At 41.2% G+C, this 14166-nt stretch overlaps 1 protein-coding gene across 1 annotated transcript in view; it reads left to right on the top strand.

The window, feature by feature from the left end:
* IGSF11 (immunoglobulin superfamily member 11) overlaps positions 1–14166 on the top strand; it is a 293205-nt gene that overhangs the window by 256071 nt on the left and 22968 nt on the right. Inside the window, exon 4 of the mRNA XM_053705844.1 lies at positions 23–178. Coding sequence (XP_053561819.1) covers positions 23–178 — 156 coding nt within the window. The remainder of the gene's footprint in view (positions 1–22; positions 179–14166) is intronic.

Genomic DNA, 14166 nt, shown 5'->3' with positions numbered 1-14166 from the left:
CGACTTTCTGTTTTCCTTTCAGTTCCTCCCTCTGACCCGCTGTGCAATATTCAGGGGTCTCTGGATATTGGAAGTGACATAACTCTGACCTGTAGCTCAGAGGAAGGAATACCTAGACCCACGTACCTCTGGGAAAAGCTGGACAACTTACCTATTCCTCCTGCAACTGTAACACAAGGTATGTCACAGAGCTATTCAATGATCTGAAGGTTTCATATATAAGATATTCAAACCTTAGTTTGCATAGTAAAATAATTTTGCATTGAACTTTTATTATGTTTACATATTTTTCTGTGATTTAACATATTGCCAATGTTAGGATGTTCCATGCCGTCCTGGGCTTTAGCACCGTTAGGACAGCATGGAACGTCCTAACAGTTTGTCCTGAAGCCAATGTCACTTTGTGAATGGGATTGCGTGCCTAGCGTCACTGGGACACCCCCCTGACCCAATTCCATCATTGAAATCTTGTGATCGCATACACGATATAGACAAATTAACCCATGAAATGGTTAATGCGGACAGCTGTAATTGTTCAGATAAACTGGTGTCAGAACCTAAAGCCGCCTCCTACACGCTGCGTTCTAATTGCTTGATCGGTTTAGTAGCTTGCTTATATCTTTCCTTAAAGGGACAGTAAATACCTGGTAATCACAATACATTTTTGTTGAGCCAATATTGGATTTAGTCTTTAGATTACCAAGCTAGCCACAGTCATAGGGGCCGAATTATCAAGCTCCAAATGGAGCTTGATGCCCCTGTTTTCATGCGAACCTTCAGGCTCGCCGGAAACAGCAGTTATGAAGTCTGCTCCATATCTGCTCCATATCTTGTCCGCCTGCTCTGAGACTGTAGACATCAATCCTCCCAATTGTATACGATCGGGCTGATTGACACCCCTGCTATCTAACCTTGAAGGTGCATTTCAAGCTAAGAACTGCTCAATTTTCAGAGCTAAATTACATGAAAGGGGGACAAAATAAATCATGACAATATATTGCAAAGTTGTTTCATTTTGCATTAATAAACATTTTATTTATAAATGTCTTTTTATTTATAAATGTCAAGGTGTTTGCTGTCTCTTTTAGTCAAGACTGCAAGTTAGATAACATTTGGGGCTTTTTGTTATACATTTTGCTAACAAAATTACAATTTAAAATGATTTTAAAACATTTATTATATAAGCAAGTATTTTACAATGCTGTGGTTTAGTTCAGTTATAACAGTGAGAACTTATAATATTGGGACCGCACTGTAACAACATGTTTGTTACAGTGCAGTCACAGGGGCCGATTTATCAAGTTCCTTATGGAGCTTGGTGCCCCGTGTCTAAAGACCACTGCTCCATAACTTGTCCGCCTGCTCTGAGATGGCGGACAGAAATCAACCCAATCGAATACGATCGGGTTGATTGACACCCCCTGCTAGGATTGGCCACGAATATGCAGGGGGTGGCATTGCACAAGCAGTTCACAAGAACTGCTGGTGCAATGATAAATGCCGACAGTGTATGCTACATCGTATTATGTCCGCTCACACTTTCATAAATATACCCCACAATATTATAACAGTGAGAACTTATATAGTAATTAAAGAAATACAACTAGAAAGTCACGGCTATGAAATATTAATATCACAAACATGAAATCTTCTTCCTAAAAAAAAAGAAGATAAAACCGTGCCAAAAAGCACATAAAACGATTTTTAAAAATAGGACAATTAATTTAAACAAATATTATAGCATTATACAATAAAATACATATAAATACAACATTGTATACAGTGGGGCAAAAAAGTATTTAGTCAGCCACCAATTGTGCAAGTTCTCCCACTTAAGAAGATGAGAGAGGCCTGTAATTTTTATCATAGGTATACCTCAACTATGAGAGACAAAATGTGGAAACTAATCCAGACAATCACATTGTCTGATTTGGAAAGAATGTATTTGCAAATGATGGGGGAAAATAAGTATTTGGTCAATATCAAAAGTTCATCTCAATACTTTGTTATATATCCTTTGTTGGCAATGACAGAGGTCAAACGTTTTCTGTAAGTCTTCACAAGGTTGTCACACACTGTTGCTGGTATGTTGGCCCATTTCTGCATGCAGATCTCCTCTAGAGCAGTGTTGTTTTGGGGCTGTCGCTGAGCAACAGGACTTTCAACTCCCTCCAAAGATTTTCTATGGGGTTAAGATCTGGAGACTGGCTAGGCAGGGCCGGATTGGCCTACCAGGATACCAGGAGATTTCCCGGTGGGCTGCAGCAGCTGGGGCTGGAAAGCTATAATTGAAAGGGGTGATTAATGGAAGCAATTGGGTTGTAGGGCTGCTATATAACATCAATCTGACATTTGTATTTAATACAAAGTAATATAATTTAAGTCCTAAAAAATATTGGGGAAGCAGTTTACCAGTAATCCCCTATGAGGAAAATGGGTCATGTGCATTCTATCGACTCAACGGAAAATAGGGCTGGTCTTCATATTTTTCCAGGGCTGCTTTTTATTCCCAGTCCAGCCCTGTGGCTAGGCCACTCCAGGACCTTGAAATGCTTCTTACGAAGCCACTCCTTCGTTGCCCGGGCGGTGTGTTTGGCATCATTGTCATGCTGAAAGACACAGCCACGTTTCATCTTCAATGCCCTTGCTGATGGAAGGAGGTTTGCACTCAAAATCTCACAATACATGGCCCCATTCATTCTTTCATGTACACAGATCAGTCATCCTGTTCCCTTTGCAGAGAAACAGCCCCAAAGCATGATATTGCCACCCCCATGCTTCACAGTAGGTATGGTGTTCTTTGGTTGCAACTCAGCATCCTCTCTCCTCCAAACACGACTAGTTGTGTTTCTACCAAACAGTTCTACTTTGGTTTCATCTGACCATATGACATTCTCCCAATCCGCTTCTGGATCATCCAAATGCTCTCTAGCATACTTCAGACGGGCCCGGACATGTACTGGCTTAAGCAGGGGGACACGTCTGGCACTGCAGGATCTGAGTCCCTGGTGGCGTAGTGTGTTACTGATGGTAGCCTTTGTTACGTTGGTCCCAGCTCTCTGCAGGTCATTCACTAGGTCCCCCCGTGTGGTTCTGGGATGTTTGCTCACCGTTCTTGTGATCATTTTGACCCCATGGGGTGAGATCTTGCATGGAGCCCCAGATCGAGGGAGATTATCAGTGGTCTTGTATGTCTTCTATTTTCTAATTATTGCTCCCACAGTTGATTTCTTCACACCAAGCTGCTTGCCTATTGCAGATTCAGTCTTCCCAGCCTGGTGCAGGTCTACAATTCTGTTTCTGGTGTCCTTCGACAGCAATGTGGTCTTCACCATACTGGAGTTTGGAGTGTGACTGTTTGAGGTTGTGGACAGGTGTCTTTTGTACTGATAACAAGTTCAAACAGGTGCCATTAATACAGGTAATGAGTGGAGGACAGAGGAGTCTTTTAAAGAAGAAGATACAGGTCTGTGAGAGCCAGAAATATTGTTTGTTTGTAGGTGACCAAATTCTTATTTTCCACCATAATATGCAAATACATTCTTTCCAAATCAGACAACGTGATTGTCTGGATTTGTTTCCACATTTTGTCTCTCATAGTTGAGGTATACCTATGATGAAAATTACAGGCCTCTCTCATCTTCTTAAGTGGGAGAATTTGCACAATTGGTGGCTGACTAAATACTTTTTTGCCCCACTGTACATATGTACACCATAACCATAATCCCACAGCTCCTGTAGGTGTATTATTGATGTCCAGGTTTCAATACTGTATTGTAACAAAAGGGGTTAAGTTTTGATTGAAATATGTAAATTATATTGCCATACAAAACACTTGCAATCTCGATCCTTTTGAATATAGCGCCACATTGTGGATGTTTTGATTATCAGGGCCTGGGACTGGTCAAATGCAATTATTGTGTGATACATAGTGAGCAGTCACTAAATAATAGTAATTGGGTTGTAGTATAGAAACTGCTCCTGAAAAATTGTTGTTTTTTCCTGCTAAATTACACGCAGGTCAAAATTAAACTTTCATTAATCATATAGAGCAGCAATTTGAAACAACTATCCAATTCCATTAACACAATGTTCACAGTATTTTTATATTTATACTTTATGAGCCACCATCTCCTACTGAGCATGTGCAAGAATTCACAGAATATACGTATATGCATTTGTGATTGGCTGATGGCTGTCACATGATACAGGAGTGGAATACTACTCATTTAAAGTTCAGACTTTGGGGTAGATTTACCAAGCAGCGGATGCTGCTATTTACCCCTGTACTTTCCGACTCGCTGGAAATGTAAGTTAGGAAGCAGCAGTCATAAGACAGTTGCTCCTTAACTCGTCTGCCAACTCTGAGGTGGCAGACAGCAATCAGCCCGATCGGCCACTAGCAGGGGGTGTCAATCATACAGATCGTTTCCGATCGGGATGATTGCTGTCCGCCACCTCAGTCCAGTCCTGTTTTAGTAATCACAATCCAAATTCTCCATAAACATCACATTTTCAGGGTCCCCTAAAAAGTTTTTAACATTTTTATGCAAATGCAAAACACACTGACAGTACCCCCGTCATAACTGATGATCAGCTAGATTACGAGTTGCGTTATTTAACCCCCTATAGCGCAGCCATTACAAGTTTTCAAACAGCCACCTTGTGCATGCGATATGGCTGCGTTGAGCTCCATACTGCACACAATCCCAGCGCTGTTTTGACGTTCTCGTGCACGCTTTCCGCATAAACATCAATGGGGAGAGCGGGCTAAAAAAAAGCCTAACACCTGCGATCGCAGAATGAAAAGCTCTGTAACGCAGCCCAATTGATGTCTATGGGGAAAATAAAAGTTACTTTAAAACTAACACCCTAACATAAACCCAGAGTCTAAACACCCCTAATCTGCTACCCCCGACATCAGCGGCACCTACATAATGTTATTAAAGCCTAATCTGCCGCCCCCGACATCGCTGGCACCTACATATTGTTATTAACCCCTAATCTGCCGCCCCTATATCACCGCCACTATACTAAAGTTATTAACCCCTATTCCGCTGCACCCCAACGTCGCCGCCACTATACTAAAGTTATTAACCCCTATTCCGCCGCTCCCCGACATCACTACCACTAAATAAACCTATTAACGCCTAAACCGCCAGCCCCTCACATCGCAACAACCTAAATTAAACTATACAGGGAGTGCAGAATTATTAGGCAAATGAGTATTTTGACCACATCATCCTCTTTATGCATGTTGTCTTACTCCAAGCTGTATAGGCTCGAAAGCCTACTACCAATTAAGCATATTAGGTGATGTGCATCTCTGTAATGAGAAGGGGTGTGATCTAATGACATCAACACCCTATATCAGGTGTGCATAATTATTAGGCAACTTCCTTTCCTTTGGCAAAATGGGTCAAAAGAAGGACTTGACAGGCTCAGAAAAGTCAAAAATAGTGAGATATCTTAAAAATTGCAAAGCTTCTGAAGCGTGATCATCGAACAATCAAGCGTTTCATTCAAAATAGTCAACAGGGTCGCAAGAAGCGTGTGGAAAAACCAAGGCGCAAAATAACTGCCCATGAACTGAGAAAAGTCAAGCGTGCAGCTGCCAAGATGCCACTTGCCACCAGTTTGGCCATATTTCAGAGCTGCAACATCACTTGAGTGCCCAAAAGCACAAGGTGTGCAATACTCAGAGACATGGCCAAGATAAGAAAGGCTGAAAGACGACCACCACTGAACAAGACACACAAGCTGAAACGTCAAGACTGGGCCAAGAAATATCTCAAGACTGATTTTTCTAAGGTTTTATGGACTGATGAAATGAGAGTGAGTCTTGATGGGCCAGATGGATGGGCCCGTGGCTGGATTGGTAAAGGGCAGAGAGCTCCAGTCCAACTCAGACGCCAGCAAGGTGGAGGTGGAGTACTGGTTTGGGCTGGTATCATCAAAGATGAGCTTGTGGGGCCTTTTCGGGTTGAGGATGGAGTCAAGCTCAACTCCCAGTCCTACTGCCAGTTTCTGGAAGACACCTTCTTCAAGCAGTGGTACAGGAAGAAGTCTGCATCCTTCAAGAAAAACATGATTTTCATGCAGGACAATGCTCCATCACACGCGTCCAAGTACTCCACAACGTGGCTGGCAAGAAAGGGTATAAAAGAAGAAAATCTAATGACATGGCCTCCTTGTTCACCTGATCTGAACCCCATTGAGAACCTGTGGTCCATCATCAAATGTGAGATTTACAAGGAGGGAAAACAGTACACCTCTCTGAATAGTGTCTGGGAGGCTGTGGTTGATGCTGCATGCAATGTTGATGGTGAACAGATCAAAACACTGACAGAATCCATGGATGGCAGGCTTTTGAGTGTCCTTGCAAAGAAAGGTGGCTATATTGGTCACTGATTTGTTTTTGTTTTGTTTTTGAATGTCAGAAATGTATATTTGTGAATGTTGAGATGTTATATTGGTTTCACTGGTAAAAATAAATAATTGAAATGGGTATATATTTGTTTTTTGTTAAGTTGCCTAATAATTATGCACAGTAATAGTCACCTGCACACACAGATATCCCCCTAAAATAGCTATAACTAAAAACAAACTAAAAACTACTTCCAAAACTATTCAGCTTTGATATTAATGAGTTTTTGGGTTCATTGAGAACATGGTTGTTGTTCAATAATAAAATTAATCCTCAAAAATACAACTTGCCTAATATTTTTGCACTCCCTGTATATTAACCCCTAAACCTAACCCTAACGTAACCCTAAACATAACCCTAAACCTAACACCCCTTAACTTTAACATAATTAAAATAGAGCTAAACTAAAGTTACAATTATTAACTAAATAATACCTATTTAAAACTAAATACATACTTACCTGTGAAATAAAACCTAAGCTAGCTACAATATAACTAATAGTTATATTGTAGCTAGCTTAGGTTTTATTTTATTTCACAGGTAAGTTTGTATTTATTTTAACTAGGTAGACTAGTTAGTAAATAGTTATTAACTATTTAATAACTACCTAGCTAAAATAAATACAAACTTACCCGTGAAATAAAACCTAAGCTGACTTACACTAAAACCTACCATTACAAAAAATAAACAAAATGTTACAAAACAATAAAAGAAAATCCTATTCTAATACCCTTTAAAAAAATAAAAAAAACACCCCAAAATAAAAAAAACCTAATCTATAATAAACTACCAATGGCCCTTAAAAGGGCCTTTTGTAGGGCATTGCCCTAAAGTTAACAGCTCTTTTGCTAAAAAACAAACACCCCCTAACAGTATACAAACCCCCACCCCCCAAAACCCACAAAATAAAAATAAAGTAAAACCTAATCTACCCATTGCCCTGAACACAGCATTTGTATGGGCATTGCCCTTAAAAGGGGATTTAGCTCTTTTGCTGCCCAAGCCCTAATCTAAAAATAAAAACCCACCCCAAAATGAAAAAAAAATAATACATTGCACAAAATAACAAGCAAATTCACAAAAATAATAAAAATTATTCCTATTCTAATACCCATTTAAAAAAAAAACACCCCAAAATAAAAAACCTAATCTAGAATAAACTACTAATAGCCCTTAAAAGGGCCTTTTGTGGGGCATTGCCCTAAGTTAAACAGCTCTTTTACCTGTATTTTTTTTACAAAGACCCATTAACATTACAAACCCCCACCCCCATAAACCCACAAAATAAAAAAACTATCTAAAAAAACCTAATCTACCCATTGCCCTGAAAAGGGCATTTGTATGGGCGTTGCCCTTAAAAGGGCATTTAGCTCTTTTGCTGCCCAAACCCTAATCTAAAAAAAAAATACCCATTTTCAGGGCAATGGTTAGCTTAGGTTTTTTAAGAGTTAGGTTTTTTATTTTGGGGGGGTTGGTTGGGTGGTGGGTTTTACTGTTGGGGGGGCTCTTTGGTTTTTTTTTTACAGGGCAATGCCCTAAAAACTGCCCTTTTAAGGGCTATTGGTAGTTTATTGTAAGCTAGGTTTTTTTATTTTGGGTGGGCTTTTTTATTTTGATAGGGCTATTAGATTAGGTGTAATTCTTTTTTATTTTTGATAATTTCGTTTTTTATTTTTTGTAACTTAGTGTTTGTTATTTTTTGTAACTTAGTGTTTGTTATTTTTTGTAACTTAGTCTTTTTTATTTTTTGTAATTAGATTCTTTGTAATTTTTAGAGTAGTGTTAGGATTTTTTTTAATGTGTAGTTTAGTAATTTGTAGTTAGTTTAATTTTAGTTTAATAATTACATTAGTTTAATTGTTAGTTTAAACTTAGTTTTTTTAATTTGGACAGGTAAATTTTAATTTAATTTAAGATAGGGGAAATATAATTTTAATCTAAAGTTAGGGGGGTGTTAGGTTTAGGGGTTACTAGTTTAAATTAGTTTATTGCAATGTGGGGGGCTTTCGGTTTAGTGGTTAATAGTTTAATTTAGTATATTTCATTGTGGGGGCTTGCGGTTTAGGAGTTAATAGGTTTATTATAGTGTCGGCGGTGTAGGGCTTAATAACTTAATAACTTTAGTATAGCGGGGGCGATTTGGGTGGATGGCAGATTAGGGGTTAATAATATTTAAATAGTATTTGCGATGCGGGAGGGTGACGGTTTAGGGGTTAATAAGTTTATGATGTGGTGACGATGTCGGGGAGTGGCGTAATAGGGGTTAATAATAATTTTAATGGCGGCAATGTCGGGAGCAGCAGATTAGGGGTTATAGGTAGTTTATGGGTGTTTAGTGTACTTTGTAGCAGTTTAGTTATGAGCTTTATGTTACAGATTTGTAGTGTAAAACTCATAACTACTGCTTTTAGATTGCGGTACGGATCTTGTCAGTATAGGCTACAACTCAAGCTTTTTAGCCTCACCGCAAAACTCGTAATGGCAGCACTATGGAAGTCCCATGAAAAAACGTAATTGTTACGTGTGCGGGACTGACACTGCATTACAGGCTAAATAACTTGCGGTACAGCTATACCGACAAGACTTGTAATGGCTGCGGTGCTGTTTTAACTCTGAAATTACCTTTTTTTCAGTGTTAAAACACGAACGCATAATTTGTAATCTAGCTGGATGTTAGGAAACAACATCACACTACAGATACAAATGCTACCTGCTCGATCAATTTACGTTAAAATATTGATAATAAGTACTTTTGTAATAATTAAAATTTTGCCAAATCCATTACCCAATGTCATGAAGACCTCATGATTCTAGGATGGAACGGATTACTTTTTCTTGCTTTTTATCTTCTGCTGTAGGTATCTGCAATTTACAACTCCTTATCAGAACTGTCTAAGACAAGGAAATTCAAGGGTTTGGGGGAAGAGTTAATTTTAATACCCCTGGGTGAAAACAGATATCAAGGGTTTTGTTTACACATCGATCCTTTTTGAAACCAGGAAAAGGCACATCATTAAAAGTAAGATACTGGCAAAACCCAATACCAGACTGGCAGGGCCATAAACAACCTGTAACATTTGATGGACCACAGTATGTCATAGAGCTGGGGTCATTCACAGGATAAACAGTGTTGCAAATATACTTTTAGAAATAATAATGGCCTGGGACAATAAAGGATGCACAATATATGGTGTCTGGTATCAAAATGCTCCCTGAGGCCCAAAGAATCTATTGGACTTCCTTGCAGGTACATTAAGGGACCTGTGCAGAAGTTATGTTAATGATACACATTCAAAACTTTGTGTAACTGACTCACGGCTAGATTTAGAGTTGGGCGGTAGCCGTGAAAACCTGCGTTAGAGGCTCATAACGCTGGTTTTAGGCTACCGCCGGTATTTAGAGTCAGTCAGGAAAGGGTCTAACGCTCACTTTCCAGCCGCAACTTTTCCATACCGCAGATCCCCTTACTTCAATTGCATATCCTATCTTTTCAATGGGATCTTTCTAACGCCGGTATTTAGAGTCGTGGCTGAAGTGAGCGTTAGAAATCTAACGACAAAACTCCAGCCGCAAAAAAAAGTCAGTAGTTAAGAGCTTTCTGGGCTAACGCTGGTTTATAAAGCTCTTAACTACTGTGCTCTAAAGTACACTAACACCCATAAACTACCTATGTACCCCTAAACCGAGGTCCCCCCACATCGCCGCCACTCTAATTAAATTTTTTAACCCCTAATCTGCCGTCCGCACGCCACCGCCACATACATTATCCCTATGTACCCCTAATCTGCTGCCCCTAACACCGCCGACCCCTATATTATATTTATTAACCCCTAATCTGCCCCCCTCAACGTCGCCTCCACCTGCCTACACTTATTAACCCCTAATCTGCCGACCGGACCGCGCCGCTATTATAATAAAGTTATTAACTCCTAATCCGCCTCACTCCCGCCTCAATAACCCTATAATAAATAGTATTAACCCCTAATCTGCCCTCCCTAACATCGCCGACACCTAACTTCAATTATTAACCCCTAATCTGCCGACCGGAGCTCACCGCTACTCTAATAAATGTATTAACCCCTAAAGCTAAGTCTAACACTAACACCCCCCTAAGTTAAATATAATTTAAATCTAACAAAATAAATTAAATCTTATTAAATAAATTATTCCTATTTAAAGCTAAATACTTACCTGTAAAATAAACCCTAATATAGCTGCAATATAAATTATAATTATATTGTAGCTATTTTAGGATTTATATTTATTTTACAGGCAACTTTGTATTTATTTTAACCAGGTACAATAGCTATTACATAGTTAATAACTATTTAATAGTTACCTAGTTAAAATAATTACAAAATTACCTGTAAAATAAATCCTAACCTAAGTTACAATTAAACCTAACACTACACTATCAATAAATAAATTAAATAAAATACCTACAATTACCTACAATTCAACCTAACACTACACTATCAATAAATTAATTAAATACAATACCTACAAATAAATACATTTAAATAAACTAACTAAAGTACAAAAAATAAAAAAGAATTAAGTTACAAAAAATAAAAAAATATTTACAAACATTAGAAAAATATTACAACAATTTTAAACTAATTACACCTACTCTAAGCCCCCTAATAAAATAACAAAGACCCCCAAAATAAAAAAAATGCCCTACCCTATTCTAAATTAAAAAAGTTCAAAGCTCTTTTACCTTACCAGCCCTGAAAAGGGCCACATGCCCCAAATAATTCAGCTCTTTTGCCTGTAAAAAAAAACATACAATACCCCCCCCAACATTACAACCCACCACCCACATACCCCTAATCTAACCCAAACCCCCCTTAAATAAACCTAACACTAAGCCCCTGAAGATCTTCCTACCTTATCTTCACCATACCAGGTTCACCGATCCGTCCTCTGAAGTCTTCATCCAAGCCCAAGAGGGGCTGGCGATCCATAATCCGGCTGAAGTCTTCTATCAAGCGGCGGCTGAAGAGTTCCAGAAGAGGCTCCAAAGTCTTCATCCTATCTGGGAAGAAGAGTAGATCCGGACCGGCAACCATCTTGATCCAAGCGGCATCTTCTATCTTCATCCGATGACAAACGGCTCCATCTTGAAGACCTCCAACGCGGATCCATCCTCTTCTTCCGACGTCCAAATGAAGAATGAAGGTTCCTTTAAGGGACGTCATCCAAGATGGCGTCCCTCGAATTCCGATTGGCTGATAAGATTCTATCAGCCAATCGGAATTAAGGTAGGAAAATTCTGATTGGCTGATGGAATCAGCCAATCAGATTGAGCTCGCATTCTATTGGCTGATCGGAACAGCCAATAGAATGCGAGCTCAATCTGATTGGCTGATTGGATCAGCCAATCGGATTGAACTTGAATCTGATTGGCTGATTCCATCAGCCAATCAGAAATTTCCTACCTTAATTCCGATTGGCTGATAGAATCCTATCAGCCAATCGGAATTCGAGGGACGCTATCTTGGATGACGTCCATTAAAGGAACCTTCATTCTTCATTTAGATGTCGGAAGAAGAGGATGGATCCGCGTCGGAGGTCTTCAAGATGGAGCCGTTCGTCATCGGATGAAGATAGAAGATGCTGCTTGGATCAAGATGGTTGCCAGTCCGGATCTACTCTTCTTCCCGGATAGGATGAAGACTTTGGAGCCTCTTCTGGACCTCTTCAGCCGCCGCTTGATAGAAGACTTCAGCCGGATTATGGATCGCCAGCCCCCTCTTGGGCTTGGATGAAGACTTCAGAGGACGGATCGGTGAACCTGGTATGGTGAAGATAAGGTAGGAAGATCGTCAGGGGCTTAGTGTTAGGTTTATTTAAGGGGGGTTTGGGTTAGATTAGGGGTATGTGGGTGGTGGGTTGTAATGTTGGGGGGAGGGTATTGTATGTTTTTTTTTACAGGCAAAAGAGCTGAATTATTTGGGGCATGCCCCGCAAATGGCCCTTTTCAGGGCTGGTAAGGTAAAAGAGCTTTGAACTTTTTTAATTTAGAATAGGGTAGGGCATTTTTTTATTTTGGGGGTGTAACGGTACCAACCGAATACCAAGGGTTAACACCAGGGAACAATGTCCTGCATAGGGAATCAGCAATTCACAACCCAGCCAGTTTTCAGGTTTTAAAACAGAATGACACTTTATTTGAAGGCAGCATACAGATTTATACAGGTTTTTGACCCCCCCCCCCCCAGATGGGGGTGGAAAGAATGTTGTACATTAGATAAAAGGGAGAAGCGCCCTTGACATGATACAATAGGATTATATTACTTAAACACTTCAACCACAGGACACTCTTGACTCTCCTTATCACTTAGGCGTTTCTCTCTGGGGGTGATCAAACAATAGAATGCTAAGCATTAGATTGTAGCTGGAGCCAGCCACTTGTGGTTAGAAAATAAAGTTAACACTTTCAGTCCTGACCGAAGGGTCTGTCACAGACAACCTTTCTTACGTTATAGTCCAGAAGTGGCTAGGTTTGCCACAATGCTCCCCCAGAACCAAGCCGGCATACACAGTCTGATCCCAACGGATCGGCTTGGGGATGTCCGGGGCAACAACTTTCGGCTCAAGTAAGCTACGGGGTGTTCTCCGCCATCTGCTCCAACTTGGCTCAGTACTGCCCCCACCCCAAACATGGAAGCGTCTCTTCCCGGAGGGACTGGGCTTGGGTAGTCACAGGGTTAACATTAGCGGGATCCATGGGAGCATAGGCAGAAACAAGGGGGGCCAAGTCATTTCCAAGGAGAACATCAGCAGGTAAGTCCTTCTTGACCCCCACATTCACAAGTCTAGCGCCCACTCCCCAATCCAAATGTACCCTGGCAACAGGTAGGCGGAACACAGTGCCCCCTGCTACCCTCACAGCCACAGTGTCTCCAGTGTGCTGTTTCTCAGGCACCAAGTTCTCTTGAAGCAAGGTCATGGTAGCACCAGTATCCCGTAGACAACTGACCTCCTTCCCATTCACTTTAACCCGTTGCCGGTTATTCCGGTGGGCAGCTTGCACGGGGTCTGCTTCATGTAGGCTGCCCCAGCATTCTGGCGCCTCTACGTAGCGGGCCACAGGCTGAGGATTATGTGGGATTCCGCCAGCGGGTCTTCTCCAGGACTGTGCTTGATTCGCTGCATTTAGGGGACACTCTGGTCTTTTGTGCCCTAGTTGCTTACATCCAAAGCACCGAATAGGTTGTGAGTAGCCCCGCGAATTGAACCGGGCTCTCTGAGGGTAGTTCGTGGCCGGAGGCCGTGTGGTATAGCGGTGCGCCGGGGGTTGGTAACTGGCAGCTGCTGGGGTGACTGGGGGTCTGTACTCCACTCTAGCAGTGGGCAATCGGTATACTGCTCCCCCTGCCCCTCGTACTGCCACGGATCCGCCAGTGGGTGCTGTATCCGGCACCAAATGGGGAGCTATCAGGGTTAAAGTAGCTCCCGAATCCCGAAGTCCCTGGACCGACATCACCTCATGCAGAATTCCCAGGGGTTCCTCGGCTTGGGTGCTCAACACCTCATGAGCGGCTGGCTCCGTTTGGTAATGGTGAGCAGCCGCCCTTGGGGCCAGGTTCTGTCTGACCTGGTTCCAAGCTTGTCTGCTCCGATTTTGGGTGCACTCACGTGCCATATGTCCCCACTGCTTGCAGGTGTGGCATTGTATATTAGCCCGTCCGTTGTTAGGCTGTAGTCCATGGTGCCTCCTGGCATCAAAATGC

The sequence above is a fragment of the Bombina bombina genome, chromosome 3 (assembly GCF_027579735.1).
Source record: "Bombina bombina isolate aBomBom1 chromosome 3, aBomBom1.pri, whole genome shotgun sequence".
NCBI classification, from domain to species: Eukaryota; Metazoa; Chordata; class Amphibia; order Anura; family Bombinatoridae; genus Bombina; species Bombina bombina.
Note: the sequence above shows the minus strand (reverse complement) of the source record. Positions and strands in the feature narration are given on the sequence as shown.